The sequence below is a fragment of the Papio anubis genome, chromosome 6 (assembly GCF_008728515.1).
Source record: "Papio anubis isolate 15944 chromosome 6, Panubis1.0, whole genome shotgun sequence".
Lineage (NCBI taxonomy): Eukaryota > Metazoa > Chordata > Mammalia > Primates > Cercopithecidae > Papio > Papio anubis.
Genome location: NC_044981.1, coordinates 126,618,250 through 126,642,110, shown reverse-complemented (window position 1 = coordinate 126,642,110; position 23,861 = coordinate 126,618,250). Strand labels below are relative to the sequence as shown.

General features: G+C 37.2%; 1 protein-coding gene across 3 annotated transcripts in view; it reads left to right on the top strand.

Annotated features, from left to right (window-relative positions):
• The window catches only part of PDE7B (phosphodiesterase 7B), a 334,895-nt gene that overhangs the window by 267,646 nt on the left and 43,388 nt on the right, over positions 1-23,861 (top strand). For all 3 annotated transcript variants that reach the window (XM_003898137.5, XM_031667405.1, XM_003898136.5), the window contains 3 exons: positions 18,883-19,034; positions 20,684-20,747; positions 22,781-22,876. In XM_003898137.5, coding sequence (XP_003898186.1) covers positions 18,883-19,034; positions 20,684-20,747; positions 22,781-22,876 — 312 coding nt within the window. The remainder of the gene's footprint in view (positions 1-18,882; positions 19,035-20,683; positions 20,748-22,780; positions 22,877-23,861) is intronic.

Genomic DNA, 23,861 nt, shown 5'->3' with positions numbered 1-23,861 from the left:
TCCATTTTCATATTATGTGAATAAAAATATAAATTGCACAAGGAAAAGGACTTTATTGTGTTCATTGCTATATCCTACTCCCCAGAACAATGCTTTTCACATAGTAGGATCTTGACAGATATTTGTGGAATGAATAAATATTGAAGGCATTTATTCAAAACGACTTGTTGCTATGGATGGCGTATTTTATTTTTACTAAAGGTAAATTATATATAACATGCTGACAACAGTGGCTGGAGAGTTTGCCCTATTATATGAAGTTTTTCCAAAAAGAGTTTAGTAAACAGCATATTCGTGAAGATTATCAATATGTGGAATGAGTGTGACATTACATACATTTCAAATTATTTGAATTTGTGATAAAACAAATATTTAAAATACAATATTGAGGATTTATTTTAGTAAAAGGAGAATTTGTCGCTTCTAAACAAAGAAAATTATAGGGTATGACTAGATCATCCTTTATCCTTAAGTCATATCTTCCAAATCTTTAATCCTTTATAGCACCATTTCCCAAAGCGTGGTATGGGAACACAGGCGATATTTTTGTTATAGAAACAACCTTTTATCTTTTACTATAATCGTTACATGTATATTTTAACATGTACTAGAGAAAATGTATTTAGCACATCAAATCTGTTTTTTATTGATACTAATTTTATATAAGATATATGTAACTAAGGGCCTGGGCATGGTCACTCACACTTGTGAATTAGCACTATGGGAGGCCAAGGCAGGAGGACTGCTTGAGGACAGGAGTTTGAGATCAGCCTGGGAAAAGCCATCTCTTAAAAAAATTAAAAAATTAGGCGTTGTGGTGCACACATGTAGTTCCAGCTACTCAGGAGGCTGAGGTGGGAAGATCACTTAAACCCAGGAGGTCAAGGCTACAGCGAGCTATGATACTATTGCTCCAGTGCAACTCCAACCTGGGAGACAGGGCAAAGATCCTGTCCCTAAAAAAAAATAAAGAAATAATATGTATATATAGGTAAAAATGAATTTATATGATTTTTCAAAAAGATATTATGTAAGTAGTGGTATAGGCAGATATGGTAAAAACGCTACTAAAGGCAAGAGGATGACTGAAATTGAGGAAACTCTGACCTTGGTTTCTACTTGGAGCAGTGAGACTCAGAGCAAATACTCCATTCTTCCCAGGCTTCAGACAGGAACCCATTACACAACACCCTTCCCGGGACGTTTTTACCCAGTAGAAAGACTTCTAACCCTCTCAGACCCAATGCCTCCTTTTTATAACACATTTTATAATCTTTACTACCCTGATAGATCCTTTACCCTCTTGAAATCTATAGCCTACTTATTCTCATAAGTTCAAAAAAAAATCATAATAAGGCCCTAGCTTTTAATACACACGAAATACAAGAAAAGCAACTTATGACAAATAAGTAAATGCTTGGGCATAATCACCCTAGAAGGCCTAAGGATATAGTCTGTATTGCACCCACATGCAGAGCCTGTGAATGTGACAGTCCAGTGCAATCGATACAGGTGTATCATGTTGGAAATGCAGTCAACTATCATCAGCAGTCCTGCCACTGGTAATTTCCTAAGAAGGGGAACAACTTCTGGGAAAATCGTGTCCACCACTCCCTCCTCTTACCCACAACCCCCCCAAAACAACATTCTTTTCTTAGTTTGCATAGTAGTTACACTTCTGAAAAGGGAATACTTGTATTAAAACTGTACAAGAGAACAACCACTATGGAAAACAGTGTGGAGATTCCTTAAAGAACTAAAAGTAGAACGACCATTTGATCCAGCAGTCCCACTCCTGGGTATCTACCCAGAGGAGAAGAAGGTATTATATGAAAAAGATACTTGCACATGCATGTTTATAGCAGCACAATTTGCAACTGCAAAAATGTGGAACCAACCCAAATACCCATCAATCAATGAATGGATAAAGAAACTGTAATATATATAAATGATGGAATACCACTCAACCATAAAAAGGAATGAATTAATGGCATTTGCAGAAACCTGGTTGGGATTGGAGGCAATTATTCTAAGTGAAGTAACTCAGGAATGGAAAACCAAACATCGTATGTTCTCACTCATAAGTGAGAGCTAAGCTATGAGGATGCAAAGACATAAAAATGCTACAATGGACTTTGAGGACTCGGGGAAAGGGTGGGAAGAGGTTGAGGGATAAAAGACTACAAATTGAGTTCAATGTATACTGCTCAGGAGATGGGTGCACCAAAATCTCACAAATCACCACTAAAGAAATTACTCATGTAACTAAATGCCACCTCTTCCCCAATAACGTGTGGAAATAAAAAAATTTTTAAAAACTGTACAAAAGAATACTTTGTGATCCCCATAAAAAATATACATACCTAGTATGTACCCACAAAAATTATGATTTTAAAGAAAACAAAACTTTGAGCTTATCTGTCAAACAGAGAAGTGGGGTTAGGTTCTGGGTTCAGATCATTATAAATAGGCTTTTAACCCATATGAATACCTGACCAACTATTGAAAAGTTGAAGGTGATACAAGACAATCCTCTGTTGTGCAGAAGAGCCCCACATACTTTGCGACATCCCACATCCCTGGCTCCCTTCCCATTAAATTCTGTTCTGGCCATTTCAATCATTTTGACAGCCAAGAATGCCCCCCAACATTTCCCCAATGCCTCCCACATTGACTCATAAATCCCAATAGCACTCAAGGGTTTATTTGTATTTTAAGCCATCCATTACTACCTGACATGTAGTCATTAAGTCCCTTTGGGCTTTTTATTTATCAGTGATAGCTTTTGGTTCCAAAGTGTCCTAAACATAAAAGGTGATGGCTACTAAGACTGTTATCAATAATATTCTACTATTATTACAGAAGTGTTATTGTTTATGGCTTATGGTTTATTAACCACAAAATTTCTCTTTTGGCTTCAAGTTGGTAAAAAAAATAAATATTGTTAAAATAAATTTCAGAAAGTTTGGTTGCTCTTAAGAAAAATACTCAGAGTTGGGGGCTCTGAAAAAATCTGAAATTCAATATAATTAGAAATCTGGTTACTGAAGACCAGATACTTTAAAAATTAAGCCTCTCAGGCCTGCAAATTTTGACAGCATAGTTTTAAAGGCAGATTCTTGGCATAATGTTGAGTGGGTTTTGACCAAGTCATGCTGAGAAATTTGCAACTGCAGCATTCACTGGGGTGAATGCAAAAGAGAAAAAACACATTAATGAAAACTTTCCAGGATGAAAGACCTTAAACTTAGCTTAACTTCTGAACTTTTTGCTCTGCTGTGATCCTTCTGACACTTTGAAGAATGATTCTGGATGGGCTCCAAATAGCACACTCCTCATTCCTCATTCTTAAACAGTGTGAAATCTGTCAACCCAATCAGGTCATCAAGAGGGCAGACTGCCACTTGTCATTACAGAGAGGGGTGTTCTCTAGGACGTTGAAAATGTTGGGCAGGTCTTGCTTTTTACCAAGAGCTAGAGCCTGGCATTTTGAGAAAGACACTTATTTCCACTTATTGGGAAAACTAGCTTAGCACCCGTGTGCAAATCAAGTATGCCCTATTCAATTTACCAGAGTGATGCTTTGACATCATTCCCCTTAACAGAAAGCTGATAATCAAAAATAGCCCACAGGGCTTTATTTGCAAAGATGGAAAGCTCAAAACACTTGCCTCAGCTCAAGATGGAATCTAATTTTTTTTAATTAATTCTAATGCATGAGACAAAGTAACAATATCAGTTAATGAGAAGCATGGGAACTGTTTGAATGCCTGTTCTTCTACTTGTTGCATGTGTTTCACCGAGTTTCTTAATCTTTTGGTACTCTGTTTCTCTGCTTCGAAACCTGGAATAATGATAGATATTAGCAGCTCTGATTATTTTGTTGTGAGAACTCGGACCCCCCAGGCAAAATTACCAAGTGAATTAAGTTTTCCTTTGACTTTTACCCCTTCCTTACTCACACTATTGAGCTAAGCACTAGGGATTATAGGTAAGTAAGGCATAGGCCCTGTCCTCAAGGAACTAACAGTTTAGTGGGTGAGAAAGACAAGTTAATATGACAATGCAGATATGACTGAAGAACTGCTTTGCTGAACATAAGTAGGGTGGGGTTGCTTTGGGAGCCCAGCACAAAACACCAGCCACCATTGGGAAAAGACTAGGAAGACTTTCCACCCAATCACCTTCTTTCTCCTCTGTCCTTTTGTCCCACCTTCCTGCTCCCCACAAAGCCACCGCCCTATGACTTTCCTTCTGAGATAGAACCCCAAGCTTTAGACTGTTCCTTCTGCCCTCTTCCATCAGAACCTATCCATCTGACATTGCCTACCTAATTGCAAACTAATTCAAGCTAAGGCATTCATTGATTCATTAATTCTGAGTGATATTTGCATTCTGACTGGAGCTGTCCTTACACACTCTACCAATCTTTATTGAGCATATACCATGTAGGTTAATTTCAATCTTTTACCTAAAAGACTGGTGAGTGGAAGAATCAAGCCTTGAACCTCATTCTAGGCCAAGTATCCTTTTCTCAGAAATAGTTTCTTATTCCATTTCATCACAGTCTGTAGGCTCTGCCTAGCTTGGCAGCGCCTATAGCAGAGATTTCACCTACAGCAATAGGACGGTGCTAAGGTTCTTCTACGTGGAGATGAGACATATACCAGAGAGAATGGAGAAGACTGCCATTGTGATACCCTAACTTGTATTAACTGGATTGACTCTCTCTTAGCTGAAAATACTGGATGGATTCCATTCGGCTCCTTCATTTGCAAGACATTAAGGGCTCCTTACCCACCCTCTTCCTCAAGGACTTAACTGTGCAAGCTGACTCCCAGAACATCAAAGAGTGCAATTAACTGATAAGGTGGCAAGCTATGTCCACAGTGCCCAGGAATTTGCTCAGGTGATAGTACTCTAAAGCCCCCACATTTGGGTCCGGAGCCCCCACACCTATCACCTTGTGATGAATTTAAAGCCCCTGCACCTGGAACTGTTTGTTTTCCTGTAACCATTTGTCTTTTCAACTTTTTTGCCGGTTTTACCTCTGTAAGATTGCTTCAGCTCAATTCCCCCTCCCCTCTCTAAACCAAAGTATAAAAGAAAATCTAGCCCCTTCTTTGGGACCAAGAGAATTTCGAGCGTTAGCCATCTCTGGGTCACTGGCTAATAAAGAACTCCCGAATTAGTCTCAAAGTGTGGCGTTTCTCTATAACTCACTTGGTTACAACACCATGGCACCACAGCTGCTCCTGGAGGTCCCAACCTTAGTTCTCCAGCCACTTAGTTCTCCAGTCTGTGCTGGGACTAGAAGGGCAGCTGGAAGTCCCAGGAAAGGGCAGAGATTTCCTCCTACCACACCCCTCTTCACTCCCCACCCCAGGGCCACTGTTTTTGCCCGTTGCTGCTATGGAAGGACAGGAGTGAGCTCCCGCTCCTGACAGGAAACTCTCCAGGAGCAGAAGCTATAACTTCCTCATCTTTGCATCATCAGCACCCAGCCCAGTGTCTGAGCCAAAGTAAACCCTCAGTTAATGTTTGGAAAAGGGGATGGAAAGGAAGGGAAGAGTGAGCTGTTGAGACAATCGAAGATAGTTCTTCTCTTTGGCAATTCTAAAAGTACTTAGCTAAATTTATTCTAAAACGCTAGGTCTCTTCCACCTTCTGCTTCTCTCTGTTCCCTCCTTCAGACACAGCAATTAAACTCTTCATTCTGAGCAATCCAGTGTTAATAACCTAGGATGAGCGAAGGCAAGAGAAACCTCAGTGCCAACAGTGCACATCCCTTTTTGTGCATTTCTATGTCCCCTCACTTTCATCCCCTGCCATCTGCATCTCCACAGGTCCCACCTGAGCGGGTTTCTCTGTGGCTTTAGCAGGGTGTGTGTATATTCACATTTTTTCCAACGTAGGTGTATGTGAGCTTGTTCTCAGAGCTCTATGGTTTCCATAGTCATAAGAATAAAAGCATTTTTCTGACTGACCACTCCATCCCTGCCATGGTGCTTTACCTCATCTGGAAGGGTGTGCAGGACCCAGTCCATTACCAGAAAGGATACAATCTCATAGAGGGCAACTCTCAAACTCATATGGGATTCAGAGGGTGGTGCCAAAAACTTCTCACATTTCTTCTCAGACTACCTTTCACTGGTACAGAGACCTCCTCCGATGGGTGCTTGAATGCCCCTTCTCTCTTGATCTCCCTTCCTCATTTCTTTTCTACTGTTCTGTCTCCTCGCCCTCTCTACCTGACCACACCCCCTACATATACATCAGGTGCCATCTTGCCTCTATGCCATGTGGAAAGAAAGGCTTCTGACTCCAAGTGTGAGGGGCAAAGTAGATCATCACTTTCTTGAGAACGGAGCACCCGCTAGACAAATAATCTTCCTTTCTCTTGCTCATATTTTTTGCCTTATATAGTATTTTAATTTCTAGGCATTTTTAAACTAAAACCTTCCTATCTTCCACAGCTGAAGCAGAAACAAAAGTAGTGAAGGGGATAAACAGCCAATCCCACCACCTTCCTCTGGGTAGTTGAGGGCAGAAACACTCACTTGAATATTCTTGTATGAGTCCGTTTTCACACTACTGATAAAGACATACCTGAGACTGGGTAATTTATAAAGAAAAAGAGCTTTAATGGACTCAGTTCTACATGGCTGGAGAGACCTCACAATCATGGTGGAAGGTGAAAGGCACGTCTTACATGGCAGCAGCAAGAGAGAAGTGAGAGCCAAGTGAAAGGGGTTCCTCTTATCAAACCATCAGCTCTCATAAGACTTATTCACGACCATGAGAACAGTATGGAGGAAATCACCCCATGATTCAATTACCTCCCACCGGATCCCTCCCACAACATGTGGGAATTATGGGAGCTACAATTCAAGATGAGATTTGGGTGGGAACACAGCTAAACCATATCCATTCTGTATATTCAGGTACCACAGTGCCTTGCACAAAGCAAGTGTTCAAAGGATATTTATTGGTGGAGGCTTCCCAGTGTTCATCAGACTACAAAAAACAAATAGCCAATTCATTCAACTGCTTCCAGTTCGTTTGACAACTACCAAAGAATATTATATATTTCTTATAGCCATTCCTAATTAAAACATTATGCAAAATTATCAAGGTAGGTAGAGATAGTTAGAAAACACATAAAAGACATATGTGTTTTCTAGAGGGAAGGAAAGAAGAAAGAAGACAATGCCTATGGGCCATGTTAAGCAGCAAGGAAATATTATGGATTATGCCCTGACACCATGACTCTATCAATAGATGTCCCTTCAGGTTAAATTTCAGGCAACTTTAAGGCTTGGCTCCTAAGGGTTAAACACAAGGTCTGTGTGCATCCCTGTGCATCCCGGCAGGGTTTTCTTTTGAGCCGCCTGTTTGCCCAAGTACCTCCCACTCTTTCCCTTCCCCACAAGCTGCTGCTCCACTCTATGTACACAAAAAAAAATGTTTGTCTTTTCCAAAGCTGGAGACACCAACCAATGTCTGTGAATTTCTTTGTGTAATAACATAATAATCAAATCACATTAACTCAGTGTCAAGGGAGACATGTGTTTTCAATTTTAAAACCCACAAGTGATTATTTATTCCCTAATACTTCATTTGTACATTTAGTGAGAGAAATAGGAAAGTCACACACATAGAATCGCTGCCAACCTTTGCCATGAAGTTATTTCTCTAGTTGTTTTCTAGTTATTTTACAAGTTGTCTTTCAATATTAGCATTACGGTATTTCTCACTCTCTTGTTCAATGATACCAAGTTTAATTTTCAGCCTTTACAACTTTATTGATAACACTTGTATTTATGAATTACACAGTTAGAAAGAATAAGTAATGTCCTCTTATTGGTTTTGTTTTACTATACTTTTTATGTGGTACATAAGTCATAATGTGAGATCTACCATCTTAGCAAATGTTTAAGTGTATAGTACAGTCTTGTTAACTGTAAGTACAATGTTGTAAAACAGACCTCTAGAACTTTTTCATCTTGCGTGACTGAAACTCCACACCCCTTGAACAGTGATTTCCCCATTTCCACTTCCCCAGCTGCTAGCAACCACCATTCTACTTTCTGCATCTATGAGTTTGGCTACTTTACTACACTTTTTTTTAAAGGACCAAAATTTAAAATCTTTCGGGTGCTGATACATCATTTTGGATCACTATACCCCAGAGAAAATAGGGTCCTGTGCTAGACTGCCTTATGTCTCCACTCTTTGCCCTTTCCTGTAAAGAGCAGGATATAATGAGCAGAGCATCATCTTCAAGGTCAGAAAGACCCAGGTTCCAATCCCTACTCTGTTACTTACCCATTGCATGACTTTGGCTAAATTATTAAACCTTTCCAAACTCATTTTTTCATTTGTAAGATGTACCTATTTTAATATCAACTTCACAATACACAATTTTATGAAAATTTATTGGATCGCAAATGTAAATTACCTAGTAGGTACTCAATATTTTGGTTCCATCACCCCAGCTACAACCTCTAGTCTCGTATGGATTGAATACATGGAATAGGAGACCCAGTGTGTTTGTGCTAGATGAAATACATCAGATATGTCTTTGGGAACTGTTCAGACACTCACGCAGGTGAACACTGCAGTAGTCATCTAAAACAATTCTTTCTTCTCTCTGAATTAGTTCAGTGTGAAAATATATAACTTTCCATGGCCTGTTAATGTCTTAATGAAACCTGCTTCCTTAAGAGTGTCCTACACCAAGAGTACAGACATGATTAGTCCTAAGGTGCCACTAAAATCCATAGACAGCCATGGGCCCTAAGAGAGAAATCTCAATGCACAGGTAAATGTCTTGGGTTCTCTGAGGAACTAAGGATATTTACATTTAAAGAGTTATATTCCAACCACATATAAAAACCACATAATCAAATCACAGAATCCACTCCAGTGAAATATAATTCAAGCAGCCTTTGTAACCTATAAAGAAAAAGGAATTAGCTTCCAATGCATTCCCTTTCTAAAGAATAAAGCATAAAGGTTTTCTTTCTGGAAGTTTTTAGAGATCAAAGTTTCTATCTAGGCCTCTACCAATGGGTAAAGTTAGTACTAATCTACCGTCTTTCTAAAGATGCACTAATAATCATTTAGGAAAATCCAACAAATTCAGAAAAGAAATAGAGGTTCAAGTTCTTCTATACAGGGGATCATCCCTGTTATCTGACGTGTTAGATGACTGAGTCTTGCCTGTTCTGGACAATTACTTCAATTCAACAATTACATGGTAGCACCTATCATGAGCCAGAAAATGTACTACAATAAACAGAACAGCAGCTTACACCTCAATAGTCATCTCATTCCTTCATTCCTTCTTTTGGTAAACACCTTTTTGGTAAGCCAGGCACGATAATAATAGATAAGACATAGTCCTAGCCTAACAGGGTTTACAGCAGCGTGCGGCATCTGCCGCACAGCAAGAGAGCTAAGTTACTGCAATACTAGGAGGAGAGCTGAATGCCTCTGACCAGGAGCCCAGGAGGAAGTACTTGAGGTGGGCTGCTGAAGGACAGATGACATTTCAACAGGTGGGGAGAATATTCAATTGAGAAGGAATGTGGGAATCCAGATAGAAACAGAAAACTCTGGGGGACCTGGCATAAAAACAGCAAGAGCAGAGATCTGTTTATCTGTAGGGTACTTTTGGGAGATAAAAATGGAAAAGTAAGTTGGCCTCATATTGTGGAGGGCCACGAATGTCAGAATAAATAATATAAATTAAGGAGACATTGTGGGGTCCATTGAAGGACTTGGAGCAGGGGGCAGACACGTAGGAGTTGTGCCTGAGGAACAAATATGTCGGTGGTAGGTGAGATAGATTGAAAGGGATGACTAAAGGCCCTCAGAGGGGTTAATCGAATATCCTGAGACAGGGAGTAAACTAGCAGAGAGGGTGAAAGGAGAGAAGCAGTTGTAGTACGTTACGGCACACATCTGGAACTTCTGCAGTCAAATTTGACAGTCCAAACATATCTCCCAGATAAAAGACCACACTTGCTTTAAATGTGTGCTGAGAACTAGAGAGTTAATGCAGCAGTTTTTAACCTCTGGAGACTTAGAATCAACTGAAAGTTTGGTCACTTCAATTTGCTCACCACAAACTGTTGCCCTCAAAACTCTGCATTTGCTGTAACATTTCAAACTCTGAGAAGCGGAGTGTTCAATAAAACCACATTGAGCCTGGCACGTATTACTTCTTTAGGACTGAGGAAACTTGATCTGCTTCTTACTAATTCATTTAAATTTCATTCAAACTAGGATTTTGAAAAACCTTTCGATTGCCCAGAGAAGCCTTAAGAGCTTATTTTTAAAGCATTTTCTCCCCTCCTTACAAAAAGGAAACAATAGTTTTCCAACCATCCCTGAACCCCGGATGTCAGAGATTCATAACCCATTCTTTGGGATGGAATTTATGGTAGGCAAAAAAAAAAAAAAAAAAAAAAATCAACTAAAAACGGCAGATTTTGCCAAAAATCCATGTGTTGCATGGTTAAAGAGACAAGCATTTGATCCTCTTGAACACCTACAAGCAATGCAGCAGGTGTGCAGACAGTCAGCTAGGAAGGAGCTCATTCTACTCCATGACTCAAACAGCCATGTTGGTTTTCCCTTCACTGTCAAGAACATAAAGGAAAAATGGCAATTGGAAAAAATAAGCATGTTAAAAAGGAGAGTGAGAGAAACAATTTCACTCTGTCTTAAAGACTTTCCTATTCCTCCCCCTCCTCCTCCCACTCAGTGGCAATGTTGAAACAAAACTCTTCTTCTAGTGACAGCCGTCAAGAAGTCGTGAGTATTTTTTGTACACAGAAGAGCTAATGACATAAGGCTTTAATACATTCTATTCAAGACCTGAGTTTCGAGAACTTAAAATAACTTTTGAGTTCCTTTAAGCTCAAACAGATTTCCCAACTTCAAATTAAATTTTAAGATGATGGTTTGTTTTATTTTGGTTTAAGTTTTTTTCTCCCTTTCTTACTTTTTTTTCCTCTTTTTGGTGGTTTTATTATTGTTGTACATGTTTTATTGTATGTGTTTTTTTTTAATATTTACAGCTGATCTTTTCTATTAAAAACTAAGCCTAGCAAATGCCCTAAATGTTAAGAAATTTAATTTTTTATCTTAATTAAATTGCTCAGAATTTCAAAGTCATTTATAATGACTTTGTCTTAAAAATAGGTCCACCCACGTGAGGAAATCTCCACACATGATGACATTAAGGGCTGAATAATATATTTGGTTGTCATCAGTTTCTACCCATCATTTTCTGACCACTGAGAATACACACAGTAAGAAATAAACAAATATGGCTTACGACCACTGGTGATTTCCAAAAGGCTGGGGGAGACATAGTATTTTATTTTAAAAAGGTTTTCTGGAAGCTCTTTTATGAATAAATGGAACTTTAATGTCTAGAGATGCTAAACTGTGAAAGGAGTGATTTGAATACTGAAGTCATTACAACCAAGTCTAAGTTATGAAATTTGCTAAAAGCACATGAAAATGAATCGAAGTGTTTAATACATTGAAGGAAGCACTGGTCTCATCCAGAGAATGTCATCTTTAGCACCTTGTCAAAGTCCATACTGTAAGTTCTGGAAATGAGTCAATATTGTTTTCTACACACAACCTCTTTAAATAATTCTTTTAAATTTCTTAAAGTAGTCTATATAAAAATTATTTTTACAGGGTAACTGCATCTTAGGCTAGGTTACTTCAACCTTAAAATCCTCATGTATGCTTTCAGGAAAACTGTCATCCTAGACAACACTAACCTTCCAATTTTGCAGGGATCCTGAACCCTGAACTAGTAGAATGTGTGGAAGAGTGAAAGAGCTGTGCTGTAAATCTGCTACTTCTGCTTCAGGACACTTAAAGTCAAACTAATTACCAGTTTCTCCAGTTTTTTAAAGCTGCATATTGAAAACTAGAATTTCACCCTGATTCCTCCAGAGCTCAGCATTCTTGAACTTAGATGAGAGCACACACATCAGGAAAGTAATTTAATTCCATCAACATGTATTTCACACCTATAACTTGTAGGACTTTGTGGAAATTCAAAGAAAATTTAACAGAAATCTGGTCTCCAAAACCTTACAGCCTAATAAGAAAGTCAGATATGTGAATAAGAGTAAACTGTGCAACCATACAAGGCACAATTGTTACAGCAAAAGTCAAAAAAAGCAAAGGGCAAAGAGGGTGACTATAGTCAATAATAATTGTACATTGAAAAAATAACTAAAAGAGTATAATTGGATTCTTTGTAACAGAAAGGATAAATGGTTGCAGGAATGGATACCCGATTTTCCATGATGTCATATTACATATTGCATGCCTGTATCAAAACGTCTCATGTACCCCATAAATATGTATATACCTACTATGTACCCACAAACATTAAAAATAAAACAATTATAAAAAGTGAAAATAAAATAAATAACAAAAAAAAAGCAAAGGACAGTGGCAGTGGCAAGAGGGCCTGGACCCTAGAACTCCATTTTGAGGTTGATTCAGAAAATGATTACAAAGCTAATATGTGTAAGTTTTAGCATCTTCCACTTAACAAATTGGCTTATTGTTCAAAAAGAGCATTTAACAATGATGTTTCTGTAAATGAAGAATTTATTCAAATTTTATCAGCAAATTTTTTACTGTTTCCATTATATGTAAGACTATTATACACTAGATACGAGGGGTCACAAAGGTTGATTAAATGGTTTCTGACTTTGGGGTGTAATAGTTGTTCACCAATAACTCTGTAGTACAAGACATACGAAAAATCCTGTAACAGTTGAATGCAGTGGTACATACTTGTAATCCCAGCTACTCTAGAGGCTGAGGAGGGAGGATTGTTTTTAGGGAAGGAGTTTGAGGTTGTAGTACACTATGATTGCACACCTGTGAATAGCCACCACACTCCAGTCTGGGCAGCATAGCAAGACTGTCACTTAAAAAAAAATTCCTGTAAAAGGAAGATAAACAAAGACTATGAATAGTCACTAACCAAGCAAGAAATTTTATTAGAATAATTACTAGCTCAATAATTATCAAAGTAGGGCTTAATAACACATTATTAAGAGGTTGAGTTGGACTAATGCTCAAAAGTGCTAATATTAGGTTTATGGAGCTGGATCTCCATGGGTGCTTACAGTCAGCTCTGCTCACTTAAACACAAAGGCTTTCTTTGTTCTCAGTATCACCTGAGCTACTTCTGCACCAATTACTCACTACTGGACTTCTGGAAACAGTTGACATAGACCTATTTCAGGAAACCAGGTATACAGTTGACAGAAACAGCCTCATAATATGGATATATTTACAGCTTTCTTAAATCTCAGATATTTATTCTAGGTTTAAAGTTTCTCCTGGTACCAAAATTAATCAGCCCCTATACAGAATATTCCATAGAGAAGGTACTCAAAAATGAAAATAATTTTTATTAACATATTTTTGCATTTGAGCCAACCCCAACTTGTAAAATTTAAAAATTACTGTACTGGCAGTGCCAATACAAACTTTGTATTCCTAAAATTAGCACCAAAGTAGTGCAAAAATGTGTTAATATGTAGATATTTGTGATATTTACAAAAGAAAAGTGAACAGAAATTGAATTTCCCAGTTCGGGTCAATGCTCACATAGATTAGGCAATGAAACATTCTGGAACACCTTTTTATAACTATTCCAAATAAGAATTTGGAAACCATAAAACAATAAAATCCAAACAAAGGTGCATTAGGATAACTGTAAATGCCTTTAAGTAATGATTTGTAACATTGTATAAGGGTCTTAAATAAACCTAGCATTTTATTACCAGGCACATTCTTAACATTCCCCAGATTTTTACAAGAGGAATTTAACTGAGCTATCTGTAACATTTAGCTTAGCTAATCATTTACGTTTCTACCCAGAAATACATACGAAATACATTATCATATCATATCAAATACATATCAATACATTATCAAAGTAAATATGGTAGCTATGCACTGGGAGTCCTTTTGGAAACAAATATATCAGATCTTTATCAAAAATTGATTAACACATTTAAATACTTCAAAAAGCAGGACCTTGTACTATTATACAGAGGGTGCTTTATTCAGATTGTTATATGAATTTTTTTCTCCCATCTTCAGCTTCTTATATCTTCGTTTTTCATTATCTCACAAAACACAAATTCTTCCCTAAATGACACTCGATTGATAAGTTATTAATGTTAGTTTAAATAAACTTATTTTTCTTGGATTGTTGCATGTTCTTCCCCTTTAGAAAGCTACGTTGAGGATTTTTTTTTTTTTTTCCGGTTAGCTTTATGTATGTCCTCAAATAAGAAAATTAAGTGCTATTGTTTTCACAAATGGCTATGTAGCATTGCTTCTGAATCATTTGCTTGTTAATTAAAGGATAACCCAGATAGAAGTTAAATGGAGTAGTCATGGCCTGCCTTGGTATTTTAGAAAATATTGGCCACCAGTTAACACTGCAACTTATCAGATATCTACCTGCCCAACTGAGACGGTAGGTTTGAAAGTATACAAATAAAGAATATACATCATGATGAACAATTCATTCAAAAACTTTGAACAATTTTATGGGGAAAGACATTGTATGCTACATTTTTTAACCTACAAGGCATCATAAAAAATTAACTATGAAAAGATTTGTTGGCTGGCTTTATTTAATTACTGGGTTTTTTTAAACGCCATCTGAGCTTATGTTTCAAAGACTGGCCCAGTATGGTAGCTCATGCTTATAATCCCAGCATTTATGGTAGGCCTAGGCAGGAGGATCACTTAAGCCCAGGATCACCAGCCCTGGCAACACAGTGATACCCCCATCTCTATTCTATTTTTTTAATTTGGAAAAAAAAAAATGCAAGACAGGCTAGACTAGAGTGAGAGGAATGAGGCACTAGCCTTACTTAAAATTTAGGGGAATACCAAATAACACAGTGATCAAGATGTATCATATCTTAATGCAATCTTTTTAAAAATCAAAATTAAAACCAAAAACAGTCATGAGAAACAATATAACAAAAATTTAAACAAAGATCCAAAGAGGTCCGCATTCTGTCATGTTGCCGAACTAATATTACTATTATTCGTTTGACTCTAGGTGAAAGAAATAGGTAAGGAATCTTGCTGTTTTCTTCTTCGTTATAAAGATAAAAACAGATCTCAACTTAATATCTCCAGCTCATGGCATCATTAGTTTAGTGATATTTTAGTCAAAATTAGTGAATAGTAACCATTATTTCCTACCATCTACACTTACAATATGTCACTTAATTTCAAGGTCATTATCTTAACTATGAATCTTCCTAAAGTACTACACTACTTGGAAAACTAAAGGGAAGTTTAAGAAGTAATCCATTTCAATTTGCTATGTTTGTGGCATATTTCCATCATTCAGGGTTATTTTACTTGCTTCTGAGTTTATTATATAAATATAGATACACCCCCAGCTACATAAGACATTTTCTTTTAGTATTTTGGGATGGGGGAATTTTTCTAGAATACGAAAAAAAGGAAAAGATCATCTATAGATATTTTCTTTTAGATTTTCCTTATACATAACATAGGAATAATTTATTTATTGAATAATTGATTTCATTCTATATAGAGCTATCACTACATTTCTTTACTTTCTTATGTAGCAAAACTCCTTAAAAGAGTGGTCTACACTTGATATTGTTTCAAACTTCTTCACATTGTTTCTCTTCTTAAACTTTTTATCATAAAATAACTTCAATTTATCAAAAATCTGCAAGAATACTCATATACTCTTTCTCCATATGCACCATTTGTTATATTTTGCAATCTTTGCCTTGCTGCAATACATTTTTTTCTTAACACTTTATTGTACATATGCCACTTTATCACTAAATATTTCAGCATGTATTTTCTAACAATGAAAGCATTCTTTTGTAACCACACTTCAATTATCATTCAAATAATATGTTTGGGGTATTTCTGGGCAATCACTGTGATGTCAACACTCAAGTTTTAAAAGGCACATGTGAAATGAGTATTAAAATATTTATAAATATGAATGTCTCATGCATAAATCTGTATCCAAAATTATCCTAATAATGTCATTTATGAAATTTTTTTCTGATACAGAATCCAGTTAAGGGTCATGCATTGCATTTAGTGCACTGTCTCTAGTATTCTTTATTATGAAACAATACCTAAAGCTGTCTTTGTCTTTCATGATATCGACATTTTTTAAGAGCGCACAGGCTGATTGTTTTGTGGAGTGTCCTTCAACAATTTTGTCTAATGTTTCCTCTTTATTAGAATCAGATGTGCAATTGGAGCAGGAACACAATATGTGTGAGGTTGTATCCTCAGTGCATTACATTAGGAAGAGCATGATGTCAGTTTCTGGTGGCATTAACTTGGATTACTTAGGAAAGATGATGCCCCCTCCACATTTTTCCACTAAAAAACTACCCATGTTTTTCTTCTCCAATATTAATAAGTCTTCTGTGGGTAAATGCTTTGATATTGGGTAATTACCCCATTGCTTTTTAAACTTTTCACTTAATAATTTTAGTATCCGTTAATGATTCTGGCCTGAATCAGTCATCACCATATTGGCTGCAAAATGGTAATTTTCCAACTATTATTTCTTCTACATTTATCAGTTGGCACATTCTACAAAGAAGAGATTTCACTTCTTCTTATTTACTTACTTACCTTATCACCAGTATGAACTCATTGGTTCTTACTTCAGCCAATGGTTTATAATCCATTCTTTTGTTATTCATTTTGAGGCTCAGATTTCCCATATTTTCTCAGACCCCTTGATGTTGTCACTTCTGTCATTTTTAAATGATTCCATCATTTTTTTAGTTCCCTCTTATTTTCTAGTATAACAAGATGCTACAGTTCATCTGGTACATTTTCCATCCCTGCCCTAGAACTGGCCATTTCACCAAGATAAATCTGGTCCCTATTAGCAAAAAGTCATATTTTAAAACCACAGTCTGGGTGCTAGGTGTGCTCATTGCTACCAGAGTGTTGCTGCTTCTAGGCATACAATAAAATGTGCTCAAGTACTGTGCATAGTTCATGGCCAACTCTCAGTCTTCAAGGTACCTGACCCATTAGCAGCATTTAATTTTGATGATCACATCTTCCTACTGGCAATACAATCTTCATGAAGCTTCTAGGAAATGATATTCTCTTGGCTTTTCTCTGTCCTCATGGGATACTCCTTCCCAGTCCTCTTTAATTTGCCCTACTTTTCTCTAAACCCATCTAAAGTCAAGGTAGAGTCTATAATTCAGACTTTGATCCTTTTCTCGTCCGTATCTATACTTACTCCCTAGGTAATCTCATCTGACAACTCTCAAGTTTTTATCTCAAGTCCAGTCTTCTCCCTCAAGCTCTGGATTTTATATCCATTTATTTCTACTTAGCATCCTCACCTGCATCTCTGATAGATGTCTAGATACAACATGTGTAAAATCGAACCACTCCAGACCTGGTCCACCTATAGGTTGCCCTTGAATTATGCCTTTGCATGCATAATGCAGCCTAAATAACAAACTGAATTTGGTCAGTCACTGCCATCAGGGAGCACCATTGTTTCCTCTGCCTCTGCCATCTGTTGTGATTTTTGAGTTCCATAGAGGAAAGGGGGAGATAGGGGAAGGCAGGACAGAAGCCAAAATTACTTTACATATGAGCCATACATTTCCTACTAGACTGTTAAATTGACTCTACATTCAAAATTGGCAGCAGACGTCACTAATGTGGCCCTAGAGTGATTCATATAATTTCAGCTGAGATAAGAAATATCTTGACAGACATTCAAATAATGTGTTTGGGGTATTTCTGGACAATCACTGTGATGTCAACACTCAAGTTTTGAAAGGCACATGTGAAATGAGTATTAAAATATCTCTACTGGTAAATTAGATTTTTATGGCAACCAGTAAGAGAGAATGCACCATTAGAAAGTAAACACTCTCTGCTTCTTGTCAGGGGCATCCAGGTTACTTTTTGTGCTAAGATTATTGGTTCCTTTGCCAGTGATGTTCCTGGGATATTAGGAACCATTTCCTCACATGTAAACTGGTATATTCACAACCCTTCTAATTCAGGTGGAAAACATCATACAAGTGAGAGTGTGGGATGAGAACTTGGTCTAAATGTTTGAGTCTCAGTTCCACTATAGTAGAAAAAGAATAACTGCTCATTTCAAATGCATGCAGAACTGTGTGAATTTCACTTAGCATACCAGCATCATTAACAAGAAAATGAAATTCTTAATTCATATATTTCATGGTCTTCCAAAATTACATTCTGAAACACCTTGACATTTTAGTAAATGTAATGCATAAGAAATATAGTTAGGTCGGGTGCAGTGACTCTCTTCTATAATCCCAGCACTTTGGGAGGCCAAGGTGGGTGAATAGCTTGAGCTCAGGAGTTCAAGACGAGCCTGGGCAACGTGGCGAAAACTTGTCTCTACAAAAAATGTAAAAATTAGCTAGGCATGGTGGTACATGCCTGTAGTCCCATCTACTCGGGAGGCTAAGGTGGGAGGATCGCTTGAGCCCAGGAGTCAGAGGTTGAAGTGAGCCAAGATTGCACCACTGCACTCCAAACTGGATGACAGTGTGAGACCCTGACTCAAAAAATAAGTAAAAAATTTAAAAAATATATCAGGTGTGTTCATGAAGCATTTCAAATGTAGAATTCAATAGACTATATTTTTAAAAGTATAGAAAGCATCCTCTAAATTTCTCTCCTTTTAATACATTATATTTTTACAGAGTGGAGAAAGTTGGCTCTCTTTTAAATATATAAATTTCTTGACTTGATGACTTTCCACAGATACAACATACTCAGGGGAGATTGGCACCAAGAAAAAGGTGAAAAGACTATTAAGCTTTCAAAGATACTTCCATGCATCAAGGCTGCTTCGTGGAATTATACCACAAGCCCCTCTCCACCTGCTGGATGAAGACTACCTTGGACAAGCAAGGGTAAGCTGACTGCCCCTGTCTCCTCACAGCAGGCCAGCGGCCAACAGTATGTGCCTCAGCCGATAGCACTGGTGTTGGAGTCCTACTCTGCCTCTTGAGGAGCTCTGTGACCCTGAGCTCATTATTCCATACATCTGGACTTATTCCTCTAATAGCAAATGAAATTAACAGAAACATCCCCCTTATGAGGTGCACGAAGTATAAACCATGTTTATATGCTTAATATACCCATGCCTAACTAGCCATTTTCATTTTTATAAAGGTACGAAATATATTTGCATGATACTAAGTAAAGCAAAATTTTGGACTGGCAGATTACTAATGAAAGAATAACTAAAGTTTTTAATTTATTAAATTAGCTCATTGTAATAGCTACACTAAAAATAACCCAATCATTATCAACTCTTAATTCTACTTTAGGCTGTTGATGCACTGCATTTTCCTTTTCATAATTTTTAATTCATTTGAATAAATCTTAATAACTCTACAATTACTTTTGTAATACATTGATCTGACTGAGGGTGGAAATTAATGTGTGACAATCTGCAAAAAGTGTTCAGGTTATGTCTACCCCAAACTGCCAAAGAAATTTAAATTTCAGCAATAAATGCCCCAGTTTAAACAGAAGTCAAAGATAGATTTTATAGCTTGCATGCTAAGTGATGTTATACTATTTATATACTATTATGAAATATATACCACTGGCAAAGCCCAGTGCCTCATGCCTGTAAATCCCAGTACTTTGAGAGGGCGAGGCAGGAGGATTGCTTAAGCTCGGGAGGTTAAGGCTTCAGTGAGGTATGATAATACTACTGTACTCCAGCCTGGGGGACAGAGTGAGACCAGATCTCAAAAAGAAAGAAAAAGAAAGAAAAAGAAAGAAAAGAAAGAAAAAGAAAAGAAATAAAAGAAAGAAAGAAGGAAGGAAGGAAGGAAAAAAGAAAAGAAAAGAAAAAAGAAAAGAGAGAGAGGAGGAAGGGAGGGAGGGAAGGAGGAAGCAAGGAAGGAAGGAAGGAAGGAAGGAAGGCAGGCAGGCAGGCAGGCAGGCAGGCAACTAATATATGCCATGAGCAAATGAACAGCAAGTAATGTCAAAAGAGCTAATTCCCAATATTAGGCCTCCAAAAGGATAAAAAAAAATCATTCCTAACAACTTAAGGTCTGATATTGGGCAATTTTTGAATGTTTGCTTGTTTGTTTGCTTATGAGAGTAGAACAAGTCTAAGCTTCCCCAGCCCTGGAATATCACTGACAGAGCACTCTTGGTGGTGTCTCTCCTCTAAGCAGCCACCTTTCAAGAAAGGTGGTGTGAGATGTGGAAAGGACAGAGGGCTGGAAGTCCAGCTATCAGAGGCCAAGTCCTGGGGCTGCCTTCAATATTGTGTGAGTTAGGTAAAAGTCTCACACAATCTAAACCTCAAAAATAACCTAATATCCCTTCATTTTTCTGATGTGTTGTGAGGGTATTTTTGTGTCACGCTGGGGCATTTGGATTTTATTGTAGGACATAGGAAAAACATTCAATTGTACTAGATGATATTATGCGAGGATTTTCAACTTTTTAATTGTTTAATCCACTGTATCTCAAAGTAAATGTTTGAGTCTCCAATGTGATTCATTTGCGTGCTGTTTGTTGTTTGCCTTTTCAGCATATGCTCTCCAAAGTGGGAATGTGGGATTTTGACATTTTCTTGTTTGATCGCTTGACAAATGGTAAGTTACCCAAAAGAATGCTCACTAAAATATATACCATAAAATGGGATTAATTTCATGAAAAACAAAATTTATTTTTAAACATTGCTATTCGTTTTTCCTTCTTTCCCCATTTTCATAAATCTACAGCTACTGAAGAAGGACCTGGGTAAGGGAAAATCAACTCAAATGAAGAATAAGGACTGAATTTGACCTTAGAATCTTAAGACAGTTTCCTTGTGACCTTGATCATCCCAAAGGAATTTAGAAACCACAGATTAGATTCTTTTCTTGCAGAATATTTTGGCCACATCCAAAAGTAGGGAGTTCATTGTTAGTTGATGAAAACTAGAAACAAAAGTATATCTGATCAGCCCTGACTTTTACTGGGCAGGGTGCTTGTGCAGTTTTATTAAGTGAGCTAAGTCTGCCCTGTTGTGGGTATTGCTCAAATATGTTTGACATCATCAGAAGAAAACAATTGCTGAGAAAAGACTATAAAAGCTTAGGCTGCAGCCAAAGGGAAAAGTAAACATCCTCACTGGTGTCACTTCTTAAGTTTTTGTACCTATAAAGACCTTCCTTAAGAAAATAATAAAAAATCTATTATATTTTTATCTGGCCATTAAACAAAGGCTGATGACTTTGAGGGCCAATGAAAGATACCACATTTAATGCTGATGTTGATAGGCCTCATCATTTGCTAGACTTGTGCTTTAAGTCATTATATATGGTTTTCTCATCATTCTATTACTTGGCAAACAATATGCAGTTGAGAGAAATATAGCCTAAGACCATGAAATGGACCTTTACACTGTAGAAAGCAAACTAGATCACAAAGAAATGAATCCCATAATTTTGCAGGTCATTTTGCTCAAATCAACTGAGAAATGGGTACTGGTAAACTAAGTTACCTGTGAACAAAAGAACTTGTTAAATGGTGTTTGTTTGAAAGAGAATATAATCATGACTCTTATAGACATATGAAATGACCACATGTCAGAGATTTTCAACTCAATTAGAGATCCAGTAAGATGCTACAACTGGTTCAAAGGAGAAGTCAAAGAGCCTCACATATATACGAAGTATATACCACACATATCTAAGAAATGCTGAAATTGATTTATAAGTAGGTACAAAATCGAGAGGGGGAAATAAATTGTATTTCCACCTAACCGATTTCATTTCCCATATGTTTTCTTCCAGAGTTTCAGGTCTTATGTATAAGTCTTAAATTCATTTAGTGTTGATTTTTGTATACAGTGAAAGATGAGGGTCTAATTTCATTCTTCTAAATGTGGATATCCAGCTTTCCCAGCAGCATTTATTGAAGAGACTGTCCTTTCCCCAATGTGTTTTTGGTGCCTTTGTCAAATATTAGTTGGCTGCAGAAGCATGAATTTATTTCTGGGTTCTCTGTTCTGTTCCATTGGCTTCATTGTCTGTGCTTTTAAAATTCAAAATCATTATTCCTAAATAAACAATATTTCTTGAATGCTTACAAGTCATTACAGCTTCAATTTTGCATCTCTGCTGACTTGAATTCTAAAATAGCTCATAGTCAGATCTCCTCTTGAGTGATTTTCCATAGGAAGAAGAATAGGCTATGATTATTAAGCAATATGGTAGTTTAGATACACCTGTAAATGGAATCGTCAATTGGAAGTGACTTACGGAATATTTCAAGTGGCCATAAGCTGTGTCTTTAAAAAAATACACATGTACACGTGTATTTGTGTGTGTGTGTGTGTGCGCGTGCGTGTGTGTGTGTGTATGTATCCCCGACACCCCAATAGGCAGATTCCTTCTAACTCTTAATGTCTTCATTGCCTTTGGTGAAGGGAGAAGGTCTGAGCTAATTTTACTTGTACAATAAGAAAAAACCTAGGATCAGATCATAGTAATAATATGCTCTATACTTGAATAATTTCACATCCAAAGGGAAAAAAATTCTATCAAAGAAACTTTATTACAGAGATTTTGGATCTTATTGTCAATCTTGATATTTTAGTGATGGTCAAAATGAGTTAAAGTAAGTGACTGTTTTCCTACAGGAAACAGCCTGGTAACACTGCTGTGCCACCTCTTCAATTCCCATGGACTTATTCACCATTTCAAGTTAGATATGGTGACCTTACACCGATTTTTAGGTAAGTCCTTGTTTTCACATTTCTAGCCCCATTCTCTTGAATAATGGCAATGCATAATACTCTTTAACATAAAGTGGTAAGAACCATAGGACAATAGATGAAGACCTCCAACTAATCTTAAATGATCTCATCTTACTTTTAAAATATGGCTTGTTCATCCTAAATCATTTAAAAAGTGTTTGATCACAAACAACTTGGGGGTTAGGGGTGCTGACCCCCTGTGTAGTCAAAAATCTGTATATAGCTTTTGACTGGAAGCCTTACCAATAACCAACAGTTAATTAACACATACTTTGTATGTTCTATGTATTATTTACTGTATTCTTACAATAAAGTAAGGTAGAGAAAAGAAAATGTTATTTTAAAAATTACGGGGAATCCCAGCACTTTGGGAGGAGAGCAGATCACAAGGTCAGGAGTTCGAGACCAGCCTGGCCAGCATAGTGAAACTTTGTCTCTACTAAAAATACAAAAAAAAAAAAAAAAAAAATTTAGCCAGGCTCAGTGGCAGGTGCCTGTAATCCCAGCTACTTGGGAGGCTGAGGCAGGGAGAATCGCTTGAACCCGGGAGGTGGAGGTTGCAGTGAGCCGAGATCGTGCCACTGCACTCTAGCCTGAGTGACAGAGCAAGACTCTGTCTTAAAAATAAATAAATAAATAAATAAATAAATAAATAACAAGGAAGAGAAAATGTATTTACTATTCATCAAGTGGATGTGGATCATCATAAAGCTCTTCATCCTCATCATCTTCATGCTGAGTAGGCAGAGGAAGAAGAGGAAGAGGAGTGGTTGGTCTTGTTGTCTCAGGGGTGGCAGAGGCAGAAAAAATCTGAGTACAAGTGGACTCACGTGGTTTAAACCCATGTTCTCAAGGGTCAAGTGTAGTTATGTTTATAATAAATTATATGTAAAGAAAACCATCAGGAACATATCATTTTCAAAGAAGATACTTGTCTGCTGACATATTAACAAACCTCCAGCAG